Source organism: Strix uralensis, chromosome 26 (genome assembly GCF_047716275.1).
Source record: "Strix uralensis isolate ZFMK-TIS-50842 chromosome 26, bStrUra1, whole genome shotgun sequence".
In the NCBI taxonomy this organism is placed as follows: Eukaryota; Metazoa; Chordata; class Aves; order Strigiformes; family Strigidae; genus Strix; species Strix uralensis.
Window position 1 is genome coordinate 6,143,797 of NC_133997.1, and position 12,204 is coordinate 6,156,000.

The 12,204-nt window shown below is 40.1% G+C and overlaps 1 protein-coding gene across 6 annotated transcripts in view; it reads left to right on the forward strand.

The window, feature by feature from the left end:
• The window catches only part of ZBTB44 (zinc finger and BTB domain containing 44), a 41,664-nt gene that overhangs the window by 16,570 nt on the left and 12,890 nt on the right, over positions 1-12,204 (forward strand). For all 6 annotated transcript variants that reach the window (XM_074851170.1, XM_074851173.1, XM_074851174.1 and 3 more), the window contains 2 exons: positions 2,534-3,603; positions 8,176-8,260. In XM_074851170.1, coding sequence (XP_074707271.1) covers positions 2,586-3,603; positions 8,176-8,260 — 1,103 coding nt within the window. In that variant the 5' untranslated portion in view covers positions 2,534-2,585. The remainder of the gene's footprint in view (positions 1-2,533; positions 3,604-8,175; positions 8,261-12,204) is intronic.

A 12,204-nucleotide genomic window follows, 5' to 3' on the forward strand; every position in this document is an offset into this window, starting at 1 on the left:
CCTCTTTTGATTTTTCTGAAAATAGCCTGCATATGCCCACGTCCTTTGTCCACACTGAAGCCTGTGTAGGAGCCACTTGTTTGAACGGTGGTGTCAGTGCCGTGAGGGGGAAGGTTATTTTACAGAAGTGACTTAACAGAGCAATATCCCACATTCATGGCAGGCACGGTGCCCCTGTAATAGATTTAAATCAATTTACTGCACATCACTGACTTCCGCTATTTTATTTTAAATTCTGTAACCAGATCAAGGTCGAGGAAGCAAAAGATGAAAGGAGAAGGGGAAGGGAAGCCAAAGAGGGGAGAGGTGGGCAGGAGGGGGGAAGCAGGACAAGGAATGGTTCAGAGCAGGGTTTGAAGGAGGTGAGCAGAACAGAGCTCTCTGGAGAGACGAGCCTTACTCATTTGGATGAACAGAGAAGGGAAATGGCTTAGTCTTCTGGGCATATAAGAACTGGGAGTATTGCTTGCTTAGATTTTTCTCCTTGTTTATAGTTATGTATCGGTTCTATTTCTAAATACTAGATATACGGTTGATAGCCCTTGCCAATGTGTTATTCTGTTTGTAGCCAGTTGCTGAACAGAAGTACTTCTGGACTTCTGATGTGCCAAGGAACTGCTGCACCGACTGGGAATCCAGAAGGAAGGGTATCCCAAGGCCATTTTAGAATATGCTGTTACAAGATTTTACTGTAGTGTTTTGGTCTGAGATCAATTAAATATGCTTTTCATTTGGTTCATGCTGGAGAACAAACAGTCTGGGTCTTCAGATGCCTCTTGAGGTCGATATGTTTTCTTTCACTGAAGGGAGTGTTTTGCTTGTGCTTAACTTCTTCCTCTGCAGTAGTGTGAAATTTCATTTTAAATCCAAACGGCCCTTGCAGTTTCACTCGGGCTTTATATATATTGTTAAGTGTTAGTTAATCTGTTCTCTCAAATAGATATTTTTCCTCTGTCTGAAAGGGTTTGCAGTATCAAAAGTGAAATTGTAGGAACAAGAAGCAGCCAAGTGTAAATCTCTGTAGAGCAAGGTAGGCTCTGACAGCTGCCATTTAAATATGTGCTAAGACTTGTGAGATTTGTGGTAAGTTGTTCCAAACTTGCAGTGCTCTTTGTATCTGTGAAGCTCCACACGAGCAGTTTGCAAGCGTGGTATGTTTTTGCATACGTGTAAGGGAAGGGAGAAGGATGATGTGAAGAAGCTGGCTGACTCCAGGAAATAATCAGATCCAATTATGTTGTTGATGTTTAACCACCAACTTTACCGAGATGATATTTCTATGTCATGTGAGTCATGTGGAACACAGAAGACTTTTCATGGAGGCTTGTGGGGGGGCCTTAAGAAGGTGAAACGTGGTGGCTTATGTTTCCTTTACAGTGAAATAATTCAGAAATAATTGGAGGAAATTCAGGAACTGATTTTCCTTGTTCGGAGATGCCCCGCTCTCTGCAAGTAGACCCAGCCTTGGTGGCCACGGAAGTTCCACTGCAGGGAGAGAGGCTGTCTGGGCATGTTGCACCTGGCTTGGCACAGTGTCTTTCCCCTCTGTATTGCAGAGGGAGTGACTCGTGGATCAGCTTCATCCCCCTCAAATCAGAGACATTTAGTTTTCAGATATTGCTCCAGCCTTAGAACTTGCAGACAGTGCGGGCCGTACACCCCCTTCTACTCCTTCAGGACCTTGCACAAAAAACATGCATTTGCTCCCACACGTAGGAGAAAACTGGTCCCCAAGAAGGCAGTTTGGTATTTTTCAGAAGAAAGAAGTTGCCCTGCTATATATGCTTATCACATATATAAAATCCATTTGTGTGTATTTGATTTAAACTTAAACTTTCCTTTGAGGTTTATAATCTGTTGTGTTTTCGAAGGAAATTTCAATAACTTCTCATCCTAGTCCAAACCTATTTATCAAAAGCATCTTTAGGCAATCAGTACCTGCACTGCAGCAGGAAAGCAGAGCTATTGGCAACTGTTATTTTATGTTTACTAGCTTGAACTCTGTCCTCTGAAAATTCACGCTGTAGTTTCTCTAAAGCTTTTCTGGTATTAAACACCTTGTCTGGGACATTTGCTTGCTCCTGCACACTTGTAAGTGGACCCAAGCTCACGTCTTTTCCACTCAAAAGAAACATTTGGCAAAGTCTGTCAGGTTTAAGAACTGTGAGCAATAGTTTCCTGGGCCCAGAAAATAAAAATCCCGGTTTCTTACACAGATGATCATTTCAAAAATGCTTTCTTTTTAGGATTACAGACCTTTGTTTTTCTCTAAACTGTGTTAGGAATTTGTTTTGAGCAGGCAGTAGCAGAAATGTGGAAGGTGGTAGATTGCAAATAATTTGATCTGTGGTTTTGAAAATTACAAGTAGGTAATTGCATTTCTGTAGAGTTAGTCCATTGCACAGTCTGCATCCTAGAAAGACACGACCCTAGAGAATTCGACTGAATTTTCTTCATACAGAGTCTTATAATCATGAAACCACTTTACTTTTGCTTTCAGAGATGAAAATGACAGTTTTCCTCTTTGTTTTAGGATACCTGTGATCTCTCGTATGTGGAAAGAACGCTAGCAGAAAGGTGAAAAAATGGGTGTTAAAACATTCACTCATAATTCCCCTGCTCACAGTCAGGAGATGCTGGGGAAGCTGAACATGCTCCGCAACGATGGACATTTTTGTGATATCACCATCCGCGTCCAGGACAAAATTTTCAGGGCGCACAAGGTGGTTTTGGCAGCCTGCAGCGACTTTTTCCGTTCCAAACTGGTCGGCCAAGCAGAAGACGAGAGCAAGAGCGTGTTAGACCTACACCATGTGACAGTGACTGGTTTTATACCTCTTCTGGAATACGCTTACACAGCAACACTATCTATTAATACAGAAAACATTATTGATGTGTTGGCAGCAGCCAGCTACATGCAGATGTTCAGCGTTGCTAGCACGTGCTCAGAATTCATGAAGTCCAGCATTTTGTGGAATACGCCCAACAGCCAGCAGGAGAAGGTGCTGGATGCGGGACAGGAGAACAGCGCAAACTGCAATTTTACTTCTCGAGACGGCAGCCTTTCTCCGGTTTCTTCTGAGTGCAGCGTGGTGGAAAGAACCATTCCTGTTTGCCGAGAGTCGCGAAGAAAGCGCAAAAGCTACATCGTTATGTCTCCTGAGAGCCCCCTTAAGTGTAACACCCAAACCAGTTCCCCCCAAGTGCTGAATCCTTCAACTTCTTACCCGGAGTCCAGAAATCAGCCTGTGGACTCATCCTTAGCTTTTCCTTGGACTTTTCCTTTTGGAATTGATCGAAGGCTTCAGTCTGAGAAGGTGAAGCAGGCGGAGAACTCTAGGACTTTGGAAATGCCTGGACCCTCCGAGTCCAACAGAAGAATTGCAGATTACGTGACTTGTGAGAGCACAAAAGCCAATTCTCCCCTGGTGATTGAAGAGGACGTGCGTGTCAAAGTGGAAAGGTTAAGCGATGAGGAGGTTCACGAGGAAGTATCGCAGCCCGTTAGCGCATCCCAGAGCTCTCTGAGCGATCAACAGACGGTCCCAGGAAGTGAGCAAGTGCAGGAAGATCTCCTGATCAGCCCACAGTCTTCCTCTATAGGTACGACCATTTCTGGGGTTAGATGTATGTACAAACAGGCACGTGTGCACTTGTGATTTTATTGGAGGAAATCTGCTTCGTGTTTTACTTTTGAGAAACTGCCTTTTTTTTCCTGTTTTATGAAATGTTACTTGTAAAACCTGATGGGGGACAGGACTTGGACCTCTTTAAATACTTTTCAGAAGGCAGCTGAGAAAGGTAAGCCTGTAGGAAGACCTCCTTATTCAGTAGAGATTGATAACCCCTTTCTACTTCTAGTTGCTTGACTGGGGAAAATAATTCTGTTTTCATTAGTGTCAAAAGGCATGATCTCAGCTGAGCTGCAACACCGAGTCTGAAAGACTTGTGGCTGTAGCCACAGAGGGATAGAATGGTACTTTGCATCAGACATAAAATCTTGTATAATCATGACAGAGAGCCTTTGTAAGAAGATTTGCAAAATAAGTGGTGGAACACTGTCATCTTAAATGCCCCAGACGAAAACAAAACCACACAGTCATAATATTGAGAATCTTTCCATTTCTGTGGGATTTGGTTCTCAAGTTGCTTCTTCAAATACTGCCAATTGCTGAGAGAAACCTTTTTTCCATGAAAGACAATTTGAAGCCAGTTTTGGGTTCTTTTAGCAGGCTGTTGTTTATTAATACCTAATACTTAAAGGTTACTGTAGCAATCCCTTTTTTCCTCTTTGCACAGAATGCATTGAATGGCTTTTAGTAAGCCAGAAGATAGAGGTTTTGCAATATTTCTAGTTTAATTACCAACATTTTGCCTAAGTCAGCTATTTTGCTTTCAGTTAAGTGGCTTGACCTGTGCTCGGTGAGAGTTTGTTTACTGAAAGATTTTTAATAAAGCCTGTTTTGTTTGAAGACCATAAGAATGGCAAATGTAGTGCTCTGCTTCATTCAAATAATGTATACATGAAAGGCTGCTTCGGTTAATTAAATAAATAAATGCAACAAAGTAAATAAAGGCAGTCTAGTAGCCTGCATTGTTTGTTTTGTTTGGTCAGCGTAACGCTGTGCCTTCTCTGAGGAACGTGAGTGTTAGATCAGTCTGACCATTCCAGGATTGCAATATATAATCAGTGTTGTTCAACTATTCAGGTAGTACTCACTAAAAAGAAATGAAAATATTTTCCATTTCTCCCGTCCTTCAAGACTTTATGTTGGTTTCGTTTGTCAGTTTGTATAGCTCATGTGTTAATGTTTTAGATCAGTAATGCTTTTTCCAAACTAAAATGTTTTATTTACTGGAGACAAGGCTGTTTACCTTTTCTGAGAAGCAGACTTAATAGCAGTTTAAATATAAATCTTTAAATGCAGTTTGCTAAAACAGTGCATAGATTAAAAACTAAAAGAAACAGTTTGCTGGGTAGTCTCCAGGAAAAGTGGTCCTTGTTCAAGAAGAGGTTTAGTTTGACTCAGTTTTTAACTCATTATAGTAGCAACTTCGGAAAGGCCTTGCCAGGGCCGTGCGATCAGAGACGCAAATTATTTCATTAACGTAATTGTACCATCACAGACAAAATAGAACAAGCAGGAATAATGATTAGGGAAGGTTAAAAACAGCATATCGAGTGAAAAGAGGGAGTTTTACCGACTGTAAATATACCCAAGCAGTTTAAGAAACTGGGTGTATACTCAGGATTACAGATATGATCTGTGGAATTTTTTGGAGTGAGAAATATCAGAAAAATTGCATACCCAAAAATGGCTTGAGTGGATTGTGACGTGAGAATGTGAGACTAGGACTGAATTGTAGAGAGAGAGGTGCCACTGAATGCTATAGAATCTCCTTTTCTAAGAGTCTTTGAGTTAAACAAAAATTACTTTGAAATGTACTCCAGTAGTCAGGCACCTTACTGAATTCTGTTCTTGCTTTAGCCAGTCTCCTGATGTGGTTTCTGTTAACGAGCAAATTTGCACATCTGTCTTCAGAAGGTACCCGTTTGGAAGCCACATGATGTTTTGGGGAAAGTTTTGCATTTTCTGTTTCCCGTTCTAGGTTTTGTACCACTGAGGTCATGTACCTGACCACGTATACGGCACGGGGCAGAGGGTCTTAGGCTTTAGTGATTATAATGTTTAAACTTAAATGTCTGTTATTGAGGATGTTAGTACAGCATGTTCTTCCTTAAAACAGCTACAGAGAGAAGAAAAATGAGCTGGGCCAAAGTCTTCGAAGTGCAAATCTGTTTTTTGTCTTTGAATATGTTTGAATTCATATTTAGTGTTTTTTGCATAACATTGTTAACTATCCTCAGAATAGTTTTTCTTCACATTTTGCTGTAAAGAGAAACAGTGTGCTTGCTTTTTAGCACAGTTCACGTGTACCTAATATATGATAAGGCACGTTTTGTAGCTAGAAAGCACTTTTTACCTCCCAAAGATGTATTTCCTTATGCAGCAATATAAGAACAGTAAATGGAGGCAGCAAGATATGTTAAAGTACAGCTTTCTCTTCCCTGAACATATTTTCCTCGTATAATTGCATATATTTATCTCAGTGTTTTATAGTGCATTTATAAAAGCATTCCTGCCTCTCTCTCTGATACTGCAAAAAGCTCTTATTCACTCTTTGGGCAATTTCAAGACTTGTTCATTTGCAATTTATTATATTTGGAGGTACTTTATAATACGGAAGGAGACGTGAAGCAGGGCCTTGATAAATAAGTCATTATGGTTACAACAATAGCTATGTCTGAGAAGATATTTTCATAACTCATTAACACTGTTCCCATTTGAGAGGTGAAGGCATAAAATTAAACCTAAGAGCAATTGGGCTTATTTTTCAGTTGACTTTCAGTTAAATATTTCATGAGAAAGCTGGGTAAGTCAAAATGGGATTAACTTTTGTAACTTTATAGATTGCATAGTTGCTGAATTTCCCAAACATAGGTTGTCAGCTCATAACAAAATTAAATATTTTTGAACCTGCTAGAGATACAAGTTTCCTCCCGTCACTGGCCCCATAACAAGCAGTCACGTTAAGACAATAATCTTTTACTTCAGTAAGGTTTTGTAGAACACACTGTCCTTTATAGGGACAGCCTTTTTTGGAGACAGTACTCCCATTCTTTTTGACAAAATATGCACATTTTCTGCTTCACTTTCCATGTCTTTGTTCCTTCTCTTTGGTTTTCCATTTTGTCTGACACTTGTCATTGTAGACCTCGTGCTACTTGATTTTCCTAGTGAGCTCTAGAGGAGGGTTCCCAAATTCAGATTGCTCACGTACCACTCTCTTAGAAAGCAGAATTATTTTTACCATAGCAGGAAGAGCGGCTCCTAGCACTCTCCTAAGCCTCGCCTGTTCTCAAGATGTAGGTGGAGACAGAGAAGTCTTCCCCCATCTGTTCTCATCTGACATGGAATCAGTGGTAGAGACCCAAAGACGACTTGGCTGTTCAGAAAAGTTCAGACAGTGCTTGGTATTCAGTCTCAACAGAGGGAAAAGGAGATGAGATGGAATTACCACTTCCAAGCGACTTCCACGCACACGTTGTGATTTGGGAGCCCCTGTTGTGGAGAGGAACAACAGCAATTCTGATCCTTTGGAAATCTGGAGGAGTTCAGTCATTCATTTTTATCATCTCCCGTTGCACCCAGAGCCATCATCAGAGGAAAAGGAGGAATGTGAGGTGATCCAGTCTGCTCTCTGCACTCGCCTTAAAGAGGGAACAAAACATGGTCGCATGTAACCAAACCAGAGGATTTTTTTTTCTAATCAAGGGGTATGGTTGGCGGGAGGTGGCTACCAGTTCTTAGAATTGTTTTAGTCCTGTACTGCCAACTTCCCTCCCTGTTACAGTGACATCAGGCCAAACTAACCTTGTTTAATACACTGAAACAAGGATTGAATGCCAAACGCCAAGTGATGATGAGGGAGGCCTGTCTGAGCAACAGCCACATCAAGTGAATGAAGTTGTAGTTTTGTTTTAGTGCTGCATTTACCTTAGATTCTGTTTCCAAAACCCACCTGAGCGATGTTTGCTTGAAGCTCTGGAATGGGTCTGTGTAGACGTTTCTCTTACAAACAGATGTTTGGTCTCTTTTGTGTTGCATTTCTGACTTCTCGGAGGGCTCCTCCTGTCTTGGCATCTTATCAATAAATGAAGGCATTATCAACAAATATATATATATGGAATGTTTGGAACACAAAATCAATGTAGTGTGGCAGGATTGAACTCTTTATTGCTCAAGAAGTCTTGAAAATTGATGAGATATTCCCTTCAGGTGAAGGTAACATTTCTGCTTTACAGTGTTAGCACTGGATGTGTTTTGAAAGCTCTGGCTGTATTTAACATAGATGTCTTTCCATTTTCTAGGTGTGCCAAATATTTGCACTTTCTTGAGTTGTCCATTTACTAGCTGCAGAGGAGAAGTTGCTTTGGAACACATTGCTTCTGGGTTTTCTAAACGATTTTCCCAAGACAATTTTAGTATCTTATCACCCAGGAAGCAGTGTCTCTCGGAGATTTGGGAAAGCAAGCTTTATGTGTATCTACCCGTCCCCCCAACCCTTTTTGAACACTTCTTTGCATTAAATTGCCCTTTTTTCTTTGCCTAGGCTCAATAGATGAGGGGGTTACGGAGGGATTACCCACACTCCAAAGCACCTCTGGCACTAACGCTCACGCAGATGATGATGATCGGTATGTACCTATGTAGTGTGCAGACTGTTCTGCAGCAAGTGCTGTGCTGTAATTAACCTACCCAGCCTTCATCCCAGAATGTTTAATTGTTTTTACATCTACTTCTCTGTGTTGATCAAAGTACGATCAGTGCCTGAAGGTTCAGATGCTTTAGAAAATGTAGGTGATGAAAGTCAGAATTTGCTTACTTGTTGCTTTTCATTTCCTGTCTGTTTCCAGGCAACACTGGTGAAGAAAGATAGTCATGTTTTTGCTGTTTCTTCATCACTGCTCTTTATTAATAAATAATTTTTAAAAAATCTTTACTGTGAAACAGGTGTGGTAGTTGCATGCATGCTAAAGCTGACGTAAAGCCACAAAAGCAACAAAATGAAAGCAAGTACTTTGTCTTGGCTTCACCAGACATTGCTATTGCCATAAACCACAGAACAGGCAGAGCAGCCTTAAATCTTTTCTCCCAGACTTTCTGCATGTAGCTTCTTACCAAGAAGCTCTGTGTCACTTACAGTAAATATTTAGCGGTCTTTTGCTGTGCTGAGTGAGTTATTAAGGTTGTCCCTTATCAGGGAAGGCTGGCAGAGAAGGCCAAACTAAAATGGGTCTGTTTGGTCAAAGATGTACCGTAGTTCTGTTACAGCAAAGTGATGTACCTGCAAGTGCCATACAAGGGTACACGCTGCTGGTTTGACTTTTGTTTTTTTGCTTTTGTGGTATGTGTCAAGTGTGGCATATAGCTAGCTATTCCCTTTCTAAGCAACATTTTTAAAGTATTGACAAGGTAGCTTTTGCATAGTGTTTTGTTAGACAAGTGGGTCTGAGGAAGAAGTGTGAACCTTTGGGAGTTGTTCCAGAAACTGTGTCAAGTGACACTCCCTATAGAGATAACTATCGAGAGCTGCATTTTCATAGCTCATAAAAATCTTTCCTGCCATTTCCATCTAAAACCTGTCCCATTGTAGGATTAAATCTGAAGGGAAAGTAACTGTCTACATAAGATTTTTTTGTATGACAGAGAGGATTTTGTCTGTTAACAAACCTCAGTATAAAAATAATACCCAGCACTTAGGGTTTGAATTGATAGTAGGAGCACATGTTGCATTAGAACTAATCCAGGTTTTAAAAGCTATCATTCTAAAGTCAAGTGGCATACATATTTTCAGCCGTGGATTGTTTCAGAAATTTCCTATAAAATTGCAGAGCTTCAGCACAAACTGCATAGAAGATTCAAAATGTATAAAATCCTTCAAACACACTGAAAATTCCCGCTAAAAGATGTCTTCCATGCAGAGAAGGAAAGACTATTTGCCTTAGTTTATGCCCAGGTTTGAAAGTAACAAAAGCATCAACAAAATGAACTAGAATTTGCACATTGTTTATATAACGGTAAAGGAACTAGTAGTTAAGGGAATTTACGAGAATTTTAGACTCCAGAACCTAGATTTTCTACCAAGTGATTTATTTTATAAATTCAAATGAAAGTGCCAAGACTGTACTTATTGCGTGAATCGGGTAAATGTGTAAAATGGTGCTTTCAGGTCCTAAGAATTTTCCTTTCACATGTGTGCATGTATATGCCCGTCAGGATGGGACGGTGCATTCTGATACGCTGTGACAGCCCTTCGAGCACTGGACTTCTAAACTCCCATTTCAAGCACGGGATGGGCACATCAGCAAATAAATATGGCCCATCAATTCACTGGGCAGCAATTTGGACACACGGTTTTGGGTGCATAAGGATTCTGAATAAAATAAAACACTTATCTCTAACTGAATCAAATGAAAACTTGAGCAATAAATCAGAGATGGAGAAAATTTCCCCTCACTTTTTGTTTGGTTTCTTTTTTTTAATGCACCTTTAGTTTAAGTCCAGGTTGTACATTTCTTTATTAGCAGAGATTCTCAAAATGTCAAAATCAGTTGTGACAGTGCAAATTTATATTGAAAAAATTATTTTGTAGTAAGTATATATTATATTTCTATTAATAAAACAAAACAAAAGGCTAGCCCATCTGAAGGTCTTTCAATATTACATCCTTACCACTGTGGAAACAATCATAAATATTTCAAAATTTAAGATGTCTTATCTCTTGAGTTTCTGTGTTAAATAATTAACATCATTAATTGGTCCTCCTCCATAATCAGCGTTTCATAAACAGAAGGTCACATGCAGTTGTTGTCAGCTCAATAGACACACAGGAATCTGTTAAGTATTAAAACTACTGTTTCACAGTGAACTCTGATACATTCTTTCTCTGATATTTTGCATTTGGATTGTAATAGACTTTTCTAACGCAGATCTGTAATTCAGCCTTGGCTGGTTGAACAGTTTGTCTCTGTATCAGTTCATGGCTGCATTTAAAAAGGAGTTGCAAAAGCTCAATTATAAAAGATCTTTCTGATCCAATATAATGAGAACCTCCACTTTTCTAAAATAATTGTTATTTACAAATAGAGAACATTTCTAGGCTCACTGAGCATTTTGGCATTCACATTTGTCAGAGTTTAGTTCTACATAGTTAAATATGTATATAATCTCTTGGTGAAGAGAAGAAAAAATTGCAAGTAGAATGTTCAAGCATTACAGTGAAAACATTTTAAACCAATCTCTTTATCTAGCTGTTAGAGAAATTCTCTGGCATGTTAGACAAATCTCAACTGTTAAATGCCACATTTATCACAAATTGCAAGTCATGAAAAACTGAGTATATGTGGAGAGAAGGAAGCAGGGGAGAGAAAATATGGTTGTGTTTCAAATGTAATTTCTTCATTGTGCTGAGGCCCACAGTTATGTCACCAATAGGTATTTCAGCTTGCTTGCAGTGCGAGGATGGAAAAAGACATGCCAGTCACTGGTAGCTGGAGAGCCTCGTGATTCCTATTTTATCTGCTTTAACCAGCCTTTCTTGTCATGAAGCTTTTATGTAGGAAAGAACTTTTTTATGTAGGAAACAAACTTTATTTTAAATTTCTTCTAGGGAGATTGTCCCCACAGCACTTCTTCTTTCTGTTTCAGTTGCAGAGCAGCTGGCACCAGTACAGGCTTTGAGGATGAGGTAGCCTCAGAAAGCTGGGAACAAAAGGAGAGCTGTGGCTCCTAATTTCTGCCCTAGTTAGAGTGTCTCCCTAGAAAGCTCAAGGAGCACAAGGCACTTTTGCCTCTTGGCAATCCCCTAACGCAGGAATGAGGGAGGAAGGACCTAAGAGACATGTTACCAGAAGACGAAGATCTCCATAAAGCAAGTTAAATGTTGTTGCAAAAAGCCAAAACGTAATTCTTATTTGAGCACACCACGTGTATAACTGTATGCACATCTAAGAGCAGGAGTTCTGGCTGCCCAGCCAGTCACCCCTTTATCACCCCTGCATTGCAGCTGTCACTTCTGTTGGCACATGGCTGTGAAAATTTTAATTGTGAATTCTCCAGTCAGCTGAGCGCAAGGAAACCTTTTCTGAAGGGATTTGCCCCTTAGCCAGAGTGCATGACGTTCATCAAATACCAGATGAGGGGCAAGTTCTCCATTCTGGGCCCCAATCAGTTGGGCTATTTGATTATTTTTTTGGCTATTTGGTATAGTTCGGCTGTTATGGCAGCTGGACTTCTATGCCTTACGCTTTTCTTGCAATGTTTTTCTTCAATTTTTTAAATTTTTTGGATAACAGACCTGTCTGTTAGTCTGTGTTGATATGAGTTTTCCTTGGTAAAGTGGAAAGCGCATGGTCATACCAACTCCAGAGACAAAACTAGTGTCTCCGCATCTTGAGTAGATTAAAATCTGATCTTTGTCTAGTGATCTGCTCACAGAGAGGAACGGGAGTGCCAGAGTTTGTCAGAAATTTGGTTAGACAAATCACAACCTATGTTAAAAAAAATACCCTCATTTACTGCAAGTGCATCTAGTGAGCTGTCAGTTGGCTTTTTTAGACCCCTAAGTGGCAGTGAACTA